Source organism: Carassius carassius, chromosome 46 (genome assembly GCF_963082965.1).
Source record: "Carassius carassius chromosome 46, fCarCar2.1, whole genome shotgun sequence".
Lineage (NCBI taxonomy): Eukaryota > Metazoa > Chordata > Actinopteri > Cypriniformes > Cyprinidae > Carassius > Carassius carassius.
Window position 1 is genome coordinate 19,525,293 of NC_081800.1, and position 19,386 is coordinate 19,544,678.

Sequence of the window (19,386 nt, forward strand, 5' to 3'; positions counted from 1 at the left end):
GACTCATAGGAAAGGGAGGCTTTCATTATACACATTAAACCAGCAGGAATCGCCTTTATAACGGAGTTAAATTCTTTAAACGGAATGGGACATTGATGGATATTCATAAAGCATTCATAAGATAACAAATCACCATTAGAATTGAAAAGATCAGCAACAAAAATTATGTTTTTATCAAACCATTTATCATAAAAAATTTATCTGTTCCTAATTTTAATATCCATATTATTCCATAATATGGCTTTGTGGGGGGGAAAGTTGTGTTTGTAAACCAGTTTCCAGGCTAACAATGCTTGTTGATGAAATCTAGCCAATTTAATAGGTAATTTACCAGTAGAGTAGTTGCATTTCATCAAAAAAGAGAGACAACCAAGCCTCTTAAATATATTAATAGGAATAAAATACCATAAAAGAATCTGACCCAAGCAAACATCTTTTTAACCAATTAATTTTAAATGTATTGTTAGTATCATCAAATCACCCATCACTCCTTTTGTTTGCTATAACATATTTCTTCAATTTGTGAGATTTATTGCTCCAAATAAAATCAAGGAAAATTGTATCTATATTTTTGGAGGTGTGATTATCTACAACTAAAGACAGGGAAGGGTACACAAATCTGGATAATCCTTCTGTTTTGGATAAGAAAACTGCCTAAAATTGATAAATCTCTTTGGAGCCAATTATTAAAAATATATTTTGTTTTCATTAGCCTTTGAGAAAAATTCAGAAATTGTCTACTAATTAAATTTTGTTATATGAATTCCCAAATATTCAAGTTCATTTTTAATAGGTATATTTTAAATTTCATTTTCTACAGTGTCAAATAAGCAAATAATTTCACATTTATTTAAATTAAGTTTGAGCCCAGAAGCGTTAGAGAAATCGTTGATTGTAGTTAAGACTGGAGAAACTTGCTGTTTATTCTTCAATAATAAAGTAGTATCATCTGCTAATTGTGAAATTCGAATCTCTCTGTTAAAGATATCAAGGCCAGCAAAGTTATGATTGTGCAAAATATCTATGGATAATATTTCTACAACAAATAAAAATAAAAAGGGACTTAAAGGGCAACCTTGACGTATTCCCCGAAGAATAGGAAACCTTGGTGATGTACGTGAATTTAAAAATATTCAACTATCTATTTCTTTGTACAACATTTGAACAATATTTATGAACTTTGAAGGAAATCCAAAGGTCTCTAAAGAGTTAATAACGAACTGGTGTTTTACAGTGTTGAAGGCCTTATAAAAATCGAGGAATAAGATAATAGCATCAGACTTGATTTCATCTATAATCAATAAGATCCAGAACAAGTCGAGTATTACAACTAATATGACGACCTTTCATAAATCCAGTCTGTGTTTCATTAATGATGTGATGTAAATGTTGTTTTAATCTCTTGGCGAATATGGAAGCAATTAATTTATAATCAAAATTAAGAAGAGTGATAGGGCGCCAGTTATCAATTATAATTACGTCTTTGTCTGGTTTGGGGATAAGAGATATCACCCCTTGTTTCATAGTAGGAGTCATTGTACCATTTTTTTATACATTCTTGAAGCATTAAGAAAAAAGGTTGTTCTAAAAAATCCCAAAACTGTATGAAGAATTCTAAAGTAAGGCCATCAGAGCCAGGTGATTTTCCCTTTTTCATTGATTTTATTGCATCTCTAATTTCATTTAAGGAAACGGGAGCCTCACAGGATAACTTAAATTCATCACTTATTAGAGGTATATAGTTCTTTATCTGTTGCAGGTATGACTTACTTTGGTTTTCCTGTAAATCAGGGGAGTACAGGTTCCTATAAAAGTTTTTAACAAAATTCTCAATTTCTTCAGGGTGTTTAGAAATTGAATTGTTAATCTGTAATGCAGAGATGCTTTTCCTTTTAAAATTCCTTTTCTCAAGTGAGAAGAAGCAGCTCGTATTTTTCTCTCCTTCCTCAATCCATCTTGCTCTGGATCTAACAAAGGCACCTTTAACTATTGCTAAATATATATGGTCTAATTCCAATTGCAAAGTTTTTAACTGGTTAATTTCTATAACAGAGAGATTTTTTGATTAAGGTATTAATTTTAATTAGCAAGTCAGTTTCCTTATCAGCATTAACCATTTTTTAAGTTTTAGATCTTCTAATTGCTAATAATCTTGCTTTATATTTAAAATACTCCCATTTAGCACCATGAGACTCAAATTCATCATTTGAAAAAAATCCTTTAACTAATTCCTTGATTTGAACATTAAAAATTTTGTCTTTTAGCAGATTATTATTCGATTTCCAGTAACCACGGACAGTACTCTCCCTGTGTTTAGTCTGCAAAATCATCTTAATTACTAAATGGTCAGAGAAAGGAGCAGATTGGTGACTGACATCAGACACATATTGCAGTAACTGTTGAGAAATAAAAAAAAAGTCTATTCTAGATTTAGAGGACAACAAGTTATTGCTCCAAGTATATTCCTTTACATCAGGATGATAATAGCGCCATGCATCTGCGATATGAAAATAATCACACAAAGTACAGATAATAGTAAAGTAGGCCTTGTCACCCCACTGTGATTTCCAAAAATGAACAACACTCTCACAGTAATGAGTTTCTTGTAACAGTATTAAGTCAGCATTCGTTCTTCTACAGTATAAGAATAAGGCTTTTCTTTTAGTGAGATCTCTCAAGCCACGAGTGTTTAATGATAAAATACTTAAAGAGTTAAACTCAAAGTCTTGCATTTGCATAAAAAATAGAAAAAAATGAAAAAAAAAACAACAGGAAAGAGTAATTTAAATAACAACACTAACAGAGGTGGGTAGTAACGAGTTGCATTTACTTCGTTACATTTACTTGAGTAATTATTTGGGGTAACTAATACTTTTCGGAGTATATTTAAAGATGGGTACTTTATACTCTTACTTGAGTAAATTTTGGGGGGAAAATCTGTACTTTTACTTCGTTACTGTGGGCGACGCTCCTCTCGTTACTTTATCTTAATGCAATAAATGTTATAAATGCTTCAGTTTATTCCAAACGCGCCGTCTACTTTTCTCTGGGCAATGAGCGATGCCCATTCGCGAATGATTCATTCTTTTGAGTCAATTCTGTTCAAAGGCTTGATCAAACTAATTGGCAAACGAGTGAATTGGTTCATGAATCAGTTTGAATGAGTCGTTCAGTTCCCTGCCGCACGCGCTGAGCATCTGAAGTGGTTCACTCGGAGTTATAACGTTTAAGAGCATCAGCAGCGATGAAAACGTGGCTGGAACTGCACTGAATTGAAAGCAAATCTGCAAAGGCTATTATTTGCTAGCGATGGAGATCCTTATTAGATGAACACCGCGTGTGCTGTCTACTGTTTAACAGGTAATAACTTGGGCTACATTCGATTACAGTACACGATACCACTGTGACATTAGTTTGTTGTACGTGTGTGGCTTATAACAGAGGGGAGTCAAGTTGAATGCAGCTTCCAAAAGACAAAAAATAGCCGATTAAGATTTTATTAATTTTAATACAATCACACCGGTGCGAGTAGCTACGTTCAGCAAGTCATTTCATCAGCTGCTAATTTCAGATCTGTGATTGCTTGCTGGCGCTGAGCCAGAGATAGATGCGTTTTTACAGCACTGCGCATTATAACCAATCACACATGATTCTTTTGAGCTTATTAAAGCATTGGCCAATCAGAGGTGTTCCGATGAGTCATGGCTAAAATGCTGGTGCTTCCTTCACTCGCTCGCTGACTGGAGACTTCTTTCTGGCGAATTCTCTCGTCAGAAACAACAAAGTGCAGATGTGTGTACGAATCTTTAATTAAGATATTTGAAGCCCGGTTGAAATTTATTCATATAGTTTGGGTATTCATTTGGTTTAGTAATATTTCCTTAATATTATTTTCTAATATTTTATTTATATACATGTATTGTATGTGTATTGGTTTCCTTGTATAATATTATTTTCATTGAAAAGGAAGGAAAATGTATGATTATGTGTTGAGTTAAAAGTACTTGCCACTGTTAAGAGCTGGGATTGGTTAAATGTTGAGGGGGCGGGGACGGGAGTGACGTCCGGGGAGAAGAGGTGATGGCTGGAAGATCGTTCATGTCTGAGAACTAGTTTGATAAAAGATACCATTTTAGGACAGTTGTCCATACGAGAACTGATTTAAAGTTGGTAAAATGTTGTTTGAACGTGTGGGGATAGTAATTTCCCCTTTGATTATCAAATGACTGAGTAGCGCGATTCTCAAGAAACAGCGCTTATCACACGTGAGAGACGCGAGGTCGCGTGTGTGGAAAACTACCGTGAATCGTCTCTCTTACCAAATCCATAGAAGACATCCAGATAGCGCCCTGAGATACCAGGGATTCTCAGTGGTTCCTCTGGCAGCGTTGGACGAGTTTGCTGATCTGCCGTCAGTTAGTCGGACAGCAATCCCCCTCGTACTGGAAGTTTGTGCGTCATGAAAGCCGGCTTGAACTAACGATCGGTAAGACAGTTGTTTATTTCGTTTACTCGTTGAGTGAAGCGGCAACCTGTTTTGTGCCTCAACGAACCCCAGCATCGTATCAGGCCTGCATCAGGGTATTTATTTTATTTAAATTTGTATATTTGAATTGACACCCGGGTGTTTTTGATTACTGTTGGGGAATGTTTTGTGAGCCGTAACCGTTGTGTTGAGACAACAAAGACTCGTTGAACTTGAGTATACTAATCAACACATTGGTGATATTGGTGGCATTTTGTGTTTACTGTCCATCTTATTAGTTTATCTGTTATATAAATAACCAGAGTGATACGGAATATTAATACAGTGTTGTATTTGTAAATTGTTGATTTGAGTTTGAAGGAGGAAAGATCCTTTTGTTGTAAAACTTTAAAGGGTTAACTTTTATTTTATCTCCAATTGCTATTTGATTTTTTAAATTTTTTTATTTGAGTAAACTACTAAAAGTTTATATTTTATTTCTGACTCTGTGGTTATTGTAGTCTATTATTAAGCACACTAATTGAAAAGATAAGGGTTTATTGAAATAAAATTAATAATATTCAGAGGCTACTTAGAGAGATCTAAAAATAAACTTACCCAGGGCCCCTCCCACTTAAATCGAAGGGAGAAGGGCGCTACATATTGATTTCACAGTGTTAACAGTTTCAGTGATTTTAATGGGAGTTTCTGAGAGTGATTGAAATTTAGACTGTCAGTGAAAATGATCTTTGATAATGTAAATGTTATTTGCTCTCTTTCTGAACAATGAAAGATTAGTAGCAATATTTATATCACATTAACTTTCAATGTTAAATTCACATTTAATATAAAGTCAGTCGTATTAAAAATATGTTATGGCATGACACCTATATCTGTTACTTAAGTAAACAGACAGGGTTTTATAAATTACATAAATTGGAGTAAAGGCTGATGAAATATATACATTTATACACACACACATACATTACATACATTTTATCTATATATCTAAATAAAAATAGGCTCAGTATATATGACCCAAAGTAACTAGTAACTAACTACTTGAGTAGATTTTTTATCCGATACTCTTTTACTCTTACAAAAGTAACTATTCAAGATTAGTACTTTTACTTTTACTTGAGTAAATATTTCTAGAAGTACTTTTACTTTTACTTGAGTACAGTTTTTGGGTACTCTACCCACCTCTGAACACTAACAAGAACACAAGGTTTTAAAGCTCACCGCTGTAAAACTGCGTTGACAAAGAGGTAGTTGAAGCTAACACATACAGTCATGGCCAAAAGTTTTGAAAATTACATAAATATTGGAAACTGGAAAAGTTGCTGCTTAAGTTTTTATAATAGCAATTTGCATATACTCCAGAATGTTGTGAAGAGTGATCAGATGAATTGCATAGTCCTTCTTTGCCATGAAAATGAACTTAATCCCAAAAAAACCTTTCCACTGCATTTCATTGCTGTCATTAAAGGACCTGCTGAGATCATTTCAGTAATCGTCTTGTTAACTCAGGTGAGAATGTTGACGAGCACAAGGCTGGAGATCATTATGTCAGGCTGATTGGGTTAGAATGGCAGACTTGACATGTTAAAAGGAGGGTGATGCTTGAAATCATTGTTCTTCCATTGTTTACCATGGTGACCTGCAAAGAAACGCGTGCAGCCATCATTGCGTTGCATAAAAATGGCTTCACAGGCAAGGATATTGTGGCTACTAAGATTGCAACTAAATCAATATATATTTATAGGATCATCAAGAACTTCAAGGAAAGAGGTTCAATTCTTGTAAAGAAGGCTTCAGGGCGTCCAAGAAAGTCCAGCAAGCCCCAGGATCATCTCCTAAAGAGGATTCAGCTGGACATCAGAGTATTTGCTTGTAATGCAAGAAAGACAAAAATGGACAAAGCAAAAAAGAAACTTCATCCCAGGAGATATTGTTGTAATCGCTGATGCTACAGCTCCAAGAGGTTCATGGATGATGGGCAGAGTTCTAAGTACCACAGCTGACTTAAGAGGACTGGTCCGCTCTGTGAAGGTCCAAAAGAAGACCAGCATCCTGGACAGACCAATAACCAAGCTCCGTCTTCTCTTGGAGGCTAACAATTGACTATGCATCTCATTTTCTCTTCTATCTCTGTTTTCTATCTATTTGTTTTTTGCAGGTATGGAAGATCTGAAGATTCAAGCTTAGTGCTTAGGTTATAATCAGGAAATAGCTCCTTTGTGCTAAAAGCTAAGGTTAATTGTGGGTAAATTACCGTCACAATTAGGGGCTGGGTTGTTGGAGCTATTTTGCACTTTGTTTATTTTGGCTTAAGTTATAGTCTTTATTTATTTTTCTTTTCTTGCTAAAGGTTAACTTGCTTTATTTTGCATTTATGCTTTTTTTTATTTTTATTTAAATTGTCATTTATTGGTCACGTGGTGCTATGTTAATTTGCATAAATAGGTCAAGGTGGGAGGAACCAGGAGGGCTGCGAGGGCATATGGTTTTTTACCACAGTGTGAGAGAAGCAGCAGGAAATGTCTGTGAGCTTGCTTATATGTGTAAATAAACCTCAGCGAACTCATCTTTTGCTATGGACATTAGTTTATTTTTTGGTACCTCTAACCATGCGTAAAGCCTAACCCATGACGTAGCCTCAGTGGCCATTTGAGAAGTTTGGTATTATTAGTTTTAAGTTATATGGACAAATAGCCACTACAATATACTTGTACTTGTTTTCAAATAACGTATAAACATTTTACTAGTTAAATTTTTTTCAAAGACTTTTTCCAAAATATAATTCCTGACTAAATGTATAATCAAGTGAAATATTATGAAGTTTCAGTAACCATATACAATACTATACAATTCAAAAGCTTGATGTAAATAATATAAATGTAACCGTAACAAATGTAATAATGCTGTTCTTTCAATTTATCCCCCCTAATAAACCTGAAAAAATATTCTCAGCTCTTTTCAACATTAATAATAATAATTATAATGATGATCATAATAACAATAAATGTTTTTTTTGTAGAAAATCAGATTGTTAAGATAAAGATTTTCGTTTTGTATAAAATGTATCTTAATTTTCATCAATGTTTTATCAATCAATTGCCCGTATTTTATAAATTAGAAGCAAATATATAGCAGACAATGTAATGAGGCGCCGGCACGACCACTTGCATGTGAACTGGAGGGCGCCGAAACTTAGCTTGTGCCTCACAGATTTGAGAAATATAGTCTATATATTAGGCCTACAGAAAGCTTGAAATATCTACTTTTAAACGAAAATATTAAAACCAAAATAAATAGGCTACTCTCTGATTATGTAATCCATATGAAATGTGCATTTCTCTCTGGCAGCGAGTCCGCATCGTCAACTTCATCTTTGCAGCGACACAGAAAGCACCAGTTTATTACTAAACACTGTGTAACATTAATGAACACTGGGTAACATGAATGAACACTGGGTAACATGAATGTCTGTCAATATGTGTGTGAATGTGTTTACTGTGTTTACCATTATGTGATAATGGTACTTGAAAAATACAATTTAATAACAGGAATAAACACTGGGTAACAGGAATGAACACTGGGTAACAGGAATGTGTGTCTAAGTGTGTGCACTGTGCATGTGTTTACTATGTGATAATGGTACTTCACAACTTAGGAGCTGAAAAGAGAAAGAAGGAGAGAGAGAAGAGAGAGTGAGAGAGGGAAGAAAAGACAAAAAGGTGGGAAAAGAGAGGGTTGCAGGTGTCTCACTCCTTCCCTTGCAGCAGGCACCTGCATAGTATGGGTTCTGTCCACTATCTACAAAAGATAAGAAAGACAAAAAGTTTAAGTTACTTTGTGGTGCAAGTACCTGCAAGTATGGTACTCGCATGGTAAAACTAATCCTAAAATGTGTACAATTTAAGAAATTACAATTGTAAAACTCATGATAAATCAGATAAATCATGTGAATAGTACTATATCAATTAATATTAAATCAACAAACCAGAGGACTCTGAAAGTAACATGATTGAGGTTAAGCAAAAATTACATGACATGCGTACATAGTAATGCAACTCAGTAAGCCAGTAATGTGATGTAAATTTACACTTAAAACTATTGTAAAGTACGTCTGTATATTTGACGTTTTTATTCTAACATATCAATAACCTATAACATTGAAAAGGCATGTTTAATTCAAATAAACGTAAGAACAATGAATTTTACACATTTTGCAGCCTGTCTAAACTCGTAGAACAGATTAAAGGGATAGTTTACCCAAAAACCCTCCCTCATTCCAAACACGTTAGCCCTTCATTCATCTTTGGAACACAAATTAAGACATTTTCTGACTCCATGGACAGCAATTTTATTACCACTTTCAAGCCCGGAAAGGTAGTGAAGATTGTTAAAATAGTCCATGTGACTACAGTGGTTCAACCTTAATGTTATGAAGCGAGCAAAAATACTTAATAGTGCGAAATGCACAAAAAGTATTCTCGTCGCATCATAGCAATAAGGTTGAACCACTGTAGTCACGTGGACTATTTTAACAATGTTTTTACTACCTTTCTGGGGCTTGAAAGCGGTTATAACATTGCAGTCTATAAGCGGGATCAGAAAGCTCTCGGACTTCTTAAAATTATCTTAATTTGTATTGAACAAAATTGTTTGGAACATCATGAGGGAGTGTAATTAATGAGAGACTTTACATTTTTGAGTGAACTAACCCTTTAATAGCTTAAGTAAACATCTTACTGCATAACTAATTCTAGCTTAAAACAAAGACAGTGTTTCATTAGTCTGTTCTGAAGTTGGAACACAACTTACATTAGACTGACATCCATTCAAAGTCAATGAGCTTCCTGATCAGTGTACAGACTTGCTGGTTTATGTGTCCTCTCTGCCTCTTTGATTTTGTACCTGTCTCTGGGTTGATGCCCAAGAAGCACATATAAACAAAAAGACAGAGAAGAAAGATGTTAGTTTAATTCAAGTGGGATTAAAAAGGTTTCAGTTCCCAGTCATCACCTTCAGTGGGTCACTGCTGTTGCAGTACTGAGCAAAACTAAAGTTAGCTCAGTTTTAACAAGGTGACATTACTTGGATTCAATTAAACAGCAACCATTTAAATAACTTAACAGCAACTGAAAAACATTTACATCACAAACACACAGTCAAGAATAGTCCTGCAACAAAGTAAGTTAGATGTGTGTGATTTACCCAGGCAATGCATTTGCACACAACAATTTACATCATTTACACATACTGTTTGCAGAGGATGGAGGAAGAGCCTGTTGCCAGTCCATCTCCATGTGGCTGTTTCTGCTTGCACTCTTCCTCCTAGAATTATTACCCGTTCACAGACAAAATGGCTCCTAATATCTCCAGATGTCGACCTGTTTTACTTTAGAATAGCACAGCTAACGAAGCTCCACTAATTCAGTGATAAACACATTTATTTTCCTATATCTTTTTTATAATAAAATGCACTTTATTTTTTCTGTTGACGAGACAGACAACGGCTGCTCCGTTTCACACACACGGCAGAAAAATATGGATGACGCCCAGTTAGCTAACATTACTAATTTGAGATTAATTTATTCCACCTTTGCACAAATCCACAACACTATAATGTATCTAGTTGATCATAACTGTCATAATACACACATTAAGGCCACAGCTTACCTTATAACTTTATTTCCCGGTGGTAGAAAAATGCTGTGGGAAAAGAGAGAGCGCTGTTAGAGTAACGAACGTTAACTAAGAAAAGCATTAAGCAAAGCTAAAGTTAAATTTTGACGGTGTAGTTAACGTGAAGCCTCACAGTTAATAACCTAATACGGTACTACTAGCTATACACTTATTAACACAACCAACGTCTGATCATTCAAATTTGCGCGCTCAAACCTAGACACGAGGCTGCTCCAGCTAAGTTACAAAAACATGAAACAGAACTTAACTAACGCTAATTTGGTTCATACTTTTAAATAACATGAAATTTCATATTAAAAACAGTCATCAAATTGACAAAGTTTGAAATTAAACACTTACCGCACTGAATCCATCGAGTGAGACCATGAAGGAGATCAGGCCAGGGAGCTCCGGGGAGCTCAGATGACGCAGTTGCAGCGCAAAAATGACGGAATTCACAGTAGTTTCTTGTAAAAGCCCTGCGCCTGCATTATTTTCACAGTAAAAGTCTAAATACGGTATTATATTGTGAAATATCACAGTTAAAGCCTGTGAAGTGGTAATAATGTAATTACCTGTGAAATATTACAGTTATATATTGTGAAATCCTGGAAATATTTTACAGTGTAGCTATATTACGCAGCTACGTGTGCTAATGACACATGCTTCATGAAAAAAAAAAAAAAAAATATGTATGATCAAAATACAAAAAGAAAGATTTACCTGTCCAGCAGAAATAAAGCCATCAAGGAGTCACTTTTCAGCCCCTTGAGTTCCCTCAGTTCTCGCCATTGCTGGAAAGCCACGCCGATATTAACTCGCGTTTTATTTCTTTGTTTATCCAAAGACTTTTTGTTCATTGCCTTTTCTTGTACTGTTACTGTCTTCCTTTTTTTGCCTGGTTTGCCTTCACTAACTGCATAGGCAGTACTGTGAATTTTGCTTGCTATTTCTCTGCCATTGTTTTGGTATTCCTAGGATCCGTGCCTCTTGAATTCCTCAAATCAAACGTGCGCGTGCAAGTGGGCAGGTCATGTGTGGCAAAAGGGTGGTTGCCATGGTTGCGAGAGAGTGACAGTCGCCTAAGCCAATCCTATGTTTCGTCCCGAATGGAAATAATGAGCTGTGTTTAATACAGATTAAACGGTCTAGAGTCACTCGATTTTTATACTATTTTTATCAGAGTACTTACATTTTAATTATGCATTGATATATATAGAAAGTTTAAACAAATTTGGAAGAAAGTTGTTTATACATTTTTTACCTACCCTGCCTTTAAGGATTTTTTTTTTTTTTTTTTTTAGTTTTCTTCTTTTTGCCTAGTTCCTATGTCTATGGCCCAATGACGATATGATGAGCATTTACTACATTTAAAAAATGCGGGTCAGGAAGCGGGTCGGGTAGCCTACAATATTTTCTTTTCCTTTTTTTGCGGTCTGAGTTGCGGTTGGGTTATGTTGAAAATGTCTGTCGGGTGCGGGTTATTAATACATTGACCCGCGCATCACTGGTATTCGAGAGAGTGTGGATTTTTACCAGGGGGGCAGGGTTTCATATTTTTTTGAAGCACCCCTGGGCGCCGCCATTGGCTAGTGGACCCCATTGACTCCCATTCATTTTGGCATCACTTTGACAGCGAATAACTTTACATCTGAGGCGTTTAAAGACTCCATTTGTCCATTAATTATTTCTAAAGAAACACGAAACTGTATAAAAGGCTCCATTACCTTGTATCCTACATTATGGTCCCGTGGAAGCAGTTTTTGTAAAAAATAGTCTAATGATTGCGTCATAACCAGTGACTCTCTGTCGCACAGTAGAGAAATTACCGTATGGACAGGAGGAGAAGCTCGCAGGCAATCGGGGAGACGTCAAGAGAGAAGCCCATAGATACAAGCCCTGGCATTACATTTTAAAATACTATACAAAGTAATTAATCAGAATACTTACTCCTGCTCACTCACGCCAAAGAACTCCCCGCTCAAGCTCGCCGTCCCTGCAAGATTAACGATGGCAGTTTGCACGCACAGCTACTAGAAGATTTACATCTGTCAGACAGGTTGCTGACATCATCAAGCTTAGTTTGAGTCTGCGCATTTAGCACGGAAGTGCTAAAAATCGCTAAAAATGGGCTTCACTTGTCTCAATTGAGTTCCAATGGGGTCCCTGTGTCCATTTCTTTTACTGTCTATGAGTAGGCCTATGCCCGACCCCCAGAAAGGGGAAATTGACTTCATTTTTCTCTGTTGAATTCAACGGGGTCGCAATGTCCATTTCTTTTAATGTCTATGACTTTTACTGTCTATGGATTTAGTGTGTGTTAAAGGCACTGCGCTTTGGCGTTTTTAAGATCTGGGATCTGTCTTGCACACTTACTTCCTGTCGCGCGCATGCGCTCTCAAGTGGCCAAGACCGCAAGTGTGGGTATTTGGACAAGGCACTCCTCGAATATTCAAAGTCATAACATAACATAACAGGCATCATATTATGGAAATAAATTGTGAGACTTTTTGCCGAGATCTCGCGATAGGTCACGGAAACCTTTCCAATGTAAGTTGAAAATTAATATAGTAATTAGATATTACATATAATTTGGTAGATAAACAGTGTTTTTACGTTTTATTGGTGCAAAGATGAGTAGTGGTGATATTTATTTTGTATAACATTTGCAGCAGTTTTTATCACTTAATAAGAAGCTCCACAGATTGGGACTACTGAACATCCTATTTAGAAGTTGATTTTAAAATGCAAAGTATTTAAAATTTAAATTAAAATAAAGCAATGTAAACATTTGTATTTTGATAACACTATAAGTGTGTCCCATCAGGTAATGAAAAGTTCTACACAAACTTGTGGTATTCATGCTCACTTGAACACTTGGGCCAAATACAGGAAATACGTCATATATGTAGTCAATTGATCAAGTGCAAAGACCGCCAGTGTGGGTATTTGGCCAAGGCATATTTCTGCATCAAAGTGGGTCCAGCACTGAATTTTCCACTACGCAATGCAGTGAGGATTTTCATTGAAAAATGTAAAAAAATTTTTTTTAAAAAGTTAAGAACTGAAAATACATGATTAAAGTTTCTAAAAAAATATTTTTTATATAGGCCTAGGCCTAATATAAAAAAAAAAAGTGTTGGATTTACTTTGAAACAATTTTGACTCAGAAATTGCAAGTACATTTTACAAATAATTCCAAAGAAGCGGCAAGTAGGCTAACATTTAAACATTTTTGAAGAAGAAATACTGTGCATTTCTTGTAAAACGTACTCCATTTATGTTTGTATTATTTACAACTAAATTAAAAATAAAATAAAATATATAAACAGTGTAATAATACAGAATCTGCACAAAATATAATCGCAATTATGTAAAAAACCTGAAGCGATTGATAATAGTTTTCAAACACCACTATTAGAGATAAGAATGGTAAAAAGGATTCATAATTTTTGTTTCGGTTAAATTTATAAATGGATGGATAATAATGTATACGATTTTGTGAGTTTCAGAGTTTCAAATTTTATCAATAGTAATTAAATGTAATTAATCAGTAACCTAATTCAAAGTGCTCCAAAAAGCGCAAATCAACTGCAGGTTGTAAGTTTGGATTTATTAGAACGTTTAGAAAAGTTTTCTTTTAAAGAAAACTTAGTTGGGTGAATATATATAAATTTTTTTAATATAGGATATTGGCTTCTCTTGCACTAGCATACATGAAACAAACTCCTACATTTGCAAGTATTTGTACCTTCTGGTGCACTTTGTTCTAATCCAGTCTGCAAAATGAATGCATATTGCTGCAGTGTTGGGTTTGACGTCTAAACTAACCTATAGTGAGACTGACTGAGCTCTTCAATCGCTGTTCAGTGTCTAGGTGCTGAAACATATTGTGTCATGATTGATGCAGTTTCTCCCACTCACAAAAGAACATTAAAAGTTCGTTTGTTAAAGTTGTTAAGCCACTGGAAAAACTATGAAAGGAACGATGTTTTGAGTGAAGGGTGACAAAACCTGCTCATTAGCCGTTTTAAACCAACGTTGCCCATTATAAACTTTAGCTGCCACACGCGCACTCTTATCAGGTAGTTTTTAGTTATGTGCATCTAGACTACATTCCAATGTTCCCTCTCAAGAGACTTTATGACTATAAAAGAGAGCTTTGGGCAGCAGTCCAACAAAACAATTAGCCATATTCTCGCAACACATGGGAATCCTGGGTCCACTTTATCTTTCTAATGACCGAGCCTCCCTGCCTCCTCCTCCTCTCGCTGCCGGGCAGAGCGCAGCTGACCCGGACACTGTTCGGTGTTCTCTGCGGTGGTCTTGCGGTGATGGACCGCCTTGATTTATCCATGCTGATTTATATAGATGAACGTGAGCTTCGTACAGGAAATAAGGGAAACTCCTTTAAAAAGAAAAGACTTTCTTTTGATTTTCAGATGATGACAGAAAAAGACGACGGAGAAAGAAAATATCTTTCGGTCGTATTCTCGTAGGGGATGTTTGGGGAGCTTTCTCAGCGTCCTGTGAGAAAAAGATGTCCCATAAAACTTATTAGGATATTTTACATCCTCTTGAATGCTTCTGAAAGTCTAAAGCCTAAAGAAAATGTTACTTTCACTGTCTCAGCAGACATTTTATTTAATAAAAACTACGTTCAAAACGATGAGAAAAAAGTGTATACTTAGGCGTATGAGAATCTTTATAAACAATATAGGCCTATATATATATAATAGGCTACATAACTACACCCGAATTTGGCAATGCCAATTTGCCAATTTTGCCGATATTATGCTGAAAGATTAAACCCAAAGAATTTCAAAACTTTTCTTGCTCACTGTAAATTAGTCACTTCAAATTTAAAAGCATAATACGGGTTACAAATAACCACAACTGAATTACTTTTCTTAACCAGTTGCATGTTTTTGCGTTTGATATGTAAGGTGATTTAAATGAAATGTATACAAGAATCGCATTAATCATAAGCCACAATGCTAAAACCCCAAAGGACATTTCTAAGGGAACCCAAGTTAGCCTTGAGGACAGCACAGGCCTACTGGCGTCATGACAACTCTATTTTTATTATAAATGAAAAGTATTCCATATCTCATTTGAAGACTTATCAGAAGATTTCACAATGTTTTAGAGCTGCTTTATTGTCCAAGCATGTGTGCGTGCGTGTGTGTGTGTGTGTGTGCTTAAGCCTCCCTCGCTCTCACTCGCACAGATCACCCCTCAGCCTCTCCTTACAATAACAGCGCGTGATTGATGACGGCGGCGGGCTTGTTATTGTCTTGAGCCATCAAACCGTTTTGTCTCACAGCGCGGATTTCTGTAATTCTGCGATAGAGCCGTGATGACTGGTTTAATGTGGAATACAGTTATATGCGCGGGAGCAGTGTTTTTCTAAGTTGTAATACCGCGGCGTGGCTGTGACATCGGGCGTCCCATCATCGGTAACTGCGGGTAACTCGTGCTCTCGCGCCTCTCAGAGGAGTGATGCATAAATATCTGTCCGCGCGCTATAAACATAACGGTCACAACCCCGAGCGAAATTAAACAACGGCTGCACAGTGAGATTAAGAGCTGCGCGATTCACTGGTCTAAAAACAACTGACCTTAAACACGGACCACGTCAGCCCACAGTTTTCTCTGGCCTGACTTCTTAAAAGTCGGAGGAATTCTAAGAGTTTTGGGAGAAGTTTCTCGATCTCTATTGGAAGCGCTCGCTTTGATTTCCAAAACGGTTAAGGCCATGCTTATCTGATGACAGATATATCATGATAAAGAGAAGGTGTACGTTTCTTCCGATTAAGGGAATTAATCACATTATCTCTCGCAGGCAGGGTGACAGGGTGACATGTCCTCTCGCCAGAGATCTTGAGAGAAAAAGGTGGGGTGAAATGATAACAAGGTTCACACAGGTCAAAGCAAAGTGAATAAACATGAACTCTCTGTCCATGGTCGATCAAAGAAAACTTGCATCACTTGAAACTATAACATTTTTATTTACAATTATTCTAATGCAAACAGCAAAGGCACGTGATATTATGACATTCCGTGTCACCAAAGCCCTACGCAGAATCATTTCTCGTGTTTTTAATAAAAAAAAAAAAAAGTGATGACAGAATCTTTATAAAAACAGCTGCATAAAATCACACATTGTTGCCTTGAACCAGCAAGGCCCATGTGTGAGTATTTAAATAGGCTAGATATTAGTTTCTCTTTACAGGAATGCGAGTGAGGATGTTGTCCCCATTATTCCCACTCGTGTGTTTAGATAGGAGATGACGTGTTATTCTTATTTTTGAATTCAAATATTTCAAATAGGTCCATGTTTTAAGTCCATCTGGTGTATCAGGAAGCTGTAGTCCCACATAAACGTGCAGAATTCAGCATTTCTTTAAGTTCATTTTCTGGTTTGCCCGCCACTATAAACGGCCACGTCTGTGGGAAAGAAGTATGAATGAAAGTTCAATTAAAATTGGTAAACACACCAAATAACTGATAATTAATAACTTTTTTATTATTATTACACATGGTAAACATAACCTAGGTTAGCCTACATAACTGAGGATATTCCATATTATTTTGTCAAGTAGGCTACTATAACATACTGAAATATAAAGGAAATTGGTATCGGCCATGTAGCCTATTATTTCTGAAGGACTAGTAATTTTCAGAAAATTCTTATTTTACCATTTATACACTAAACTAAAATGTTGTTCCTGCCTCCATTTTTTTTAGAAAAAAGTAAAAAATCAAAACAGTTAAACGCACTAAAACCTTTCATTTCTGCCTCTATTTTTTAGGCCAAGTAAAATCAAAGTAAAGTGTTGCCAAAGTCAACTTTTGGAACACTGAATAAAATCGAACTTAAATTCTGAAAATTCATAAAAACGGATAGAAATTACAGAAATTATTAACTGGTTGGAAGTAAAGATGTTGTTAAAATAACGAAAACGTGTTACATTATCATAACATAAACGTATCTTGCTTACTGAGATTATTTCTTTCTTTATTTTTTATTAGTATTATTATTTCTTCATTTTATTTTATTTTATTTTTTGCAAAAAGTTTTTCAAAAGTCTCTCACCAGGTTGACTGGATGTATGTAGCCATTCTCGTATTTGTCATTGGCGAGTATCTGTCGCAGGTGCGCGATGTAGCTGGAGGCCAGCCGCAGTGTGTCCAGCTTGGAGAGTTTGGTGTCTGGCGGAACCCACGGTAACGTCGTCTTTAACCGAGAGAACGCTTTGCTCAGCACGCGCATCCTCGCTCTCTCGCGCGCGTTCGCCGCGTTCCTCTGAACCTGCTTGCCCTCTTGGGCTACACCACTGGGAGCCGATTTACGCATGGCGGCTGATTTGCGCCTTTTCCCCGTACATTCTGTAACCGAGGCTCCTTCGCAGTTGGAGCTGTCCTCCGTGCTCTCGTTTGATGTCCCCGGATCTTTACCGGATCCAAATTTCAAAAGACTATCCAGCAGCTCAGACTCGTGAAATTCATCCACATCGCTGATGGATCCGGTGGACATGTTGAGCTGACGAGGATGTGATGGAGAAAAGTAAGTCTGAGCGAGTTTGTGCTTCTCTAAATGGACGTGGAGATAACGCGACTGCCTTCGGAGCAGAAACGTGTCATGCGCGAGCTGAGGATGAGCGTAACTTGTAACTCACGAGCTAAAGGATCTTACCATTTATCTCTCGCGCTCAGGGGCGTAACCCCAGCATGCGGCAACATTCTCTTGGTGGAAGCAAACACTGAACCTGCTCAGATAACCAGTTTTGCACCATTATTTGCAGTGATAATGTCATTCATCACGTATGCATACAGAAACAGAAAAAGCTACGATACAAATTGTAAGTTTTAATTCACAGTGCATTTTCTAGGTTAATCTGAATAATAGTTCATATTATATTATAGTATAAGCATATAGTAAAATTTTATTATAGGCTATACGTGTATTACAGTCAATGACAATAATTGTAAATGTTTAAAATAAAAAGATAAAATGAATGTTTTCCAAAGTACAGTTCAGATTCTTTCTTCGTCGGTATTTATTAGTAAAACATTTTGTCAGCCCCCTCTTAATTTCAAATAAGAAACGTAATTTTGACAAGAAACTTAATTTTTAAATTCTTAAATTTCAATGTTTTTTTCAGTACATCCATTTTCAATTATTATTGCAACTATAGCATTTTTTTCCAAAAAGTTTTTACAAAACAACGACAGTAATATTATTAATTATTATTAAAGCGTTACATTAAAAATTAATTACAAATTTTTAAACGTACTGCATTCAGTATTATCAGTTGGAAACAGTCAAACAGCTATACATTTATACTATTTTATGAAGGCTGACAAACGTTTTTTACGCTTAGCATCATCTGGACGGTGCTCTCTGAATTCCTCGGAGTTGTCCGTGAGGTGTCAGGTGGCATATGACTGAGGATTTTAAAGGTGGGTCTATGACCGGAAATAACAGTTGTGCGCGCATTGGAACATGGGATTCATAAAATGGTACAGTGGTGACCCCACGCGTAATCGCGCATTGCTCATGGGAGAGTCCTTACGGCTTTCAGCACCGATGCCCTCTAATAAGATCCCACGAGAAACGTCTCAAATGGCCCACTGGCGCCTCCGGAGGGGCACGTGAAATGGATACTCCTCGTCCCAAAACCCTATGTTTTGCTTTTGATACCCCACACCGGTCTCTAATACAAGCAACCAACTAATTCAAGCCAAAACATCCCGATCTGTGCGAGCTCTAAGCGGCGCGGCTGAAGGTGACTCAAGAGTGGTTTTAAATCAGGTGATGATTGCTACAACACACGAGGGGCACCTGCTGCTTCCTCCTCAGCATGCTAGTTAATGACCATAATCTTTAGATGCCCTTACTTATAGTGACGCACAGATTAAACAAATGAGTAAAATTGCAAAAAGAACGATATGAACACGTGCTATCTACTAGCTTCGAGATTACCAAAGAAGGAGAGAGAGATTCTCCAGAGATCTGCCCTCTGACACCTCAGAGTTCCAGGTGTCTCACAAACAGCATCCCTTACCACAGCAAATTACCAGAGTTATTTTAACCTTGCCATACTTAACCTGACAGATGAATGGACAGATCTTGTTTCTTGCAGTGGCATATCAGGTTTAACTGAGTTTACAGGTGTAATAAATCAAAGAGAGCTGTTTTCAATTATTTTAAACTGAAGTAA

The 19,386-nt window shown here is 36.4% G+C and overlaps 2 protein-coding genes across 2 annotated transcripts in view; one reads left to right on the forward strand and one right to left on the reverse strand.

The window, feature by feature from the left end:
* LOC132129196 (armadillo repeat-containing protein 1-like) overlaps window positions 1-19,386 on the forward strand; it is a 428,278-nt gene that overhangs the window by 232,759 nt on the left and 176,133 nt on the right. The window lies entirely within an intron of this gene.
* On the reverse strand, window positions 15,375-17,864 carry LOC132129152 (transcription factor 21). The gene is made up of 2 exons (XM_059540628.1): window positions 17,259-17,864; window positions 15,375-16,609 (listed from the first exon to the last, which is right to left on the reverse strand). Exons 1-2 carry the CDS (start codon window positions 17,697-17,699, stop codon window positions 16,520-16,522), a joined length of 531 nt encoding a protein of 176 aa, XP_059396611.1. The 5' UTR covers window positions 17,700-17,864; the 3' UTR covers window positions 15,375-16,519.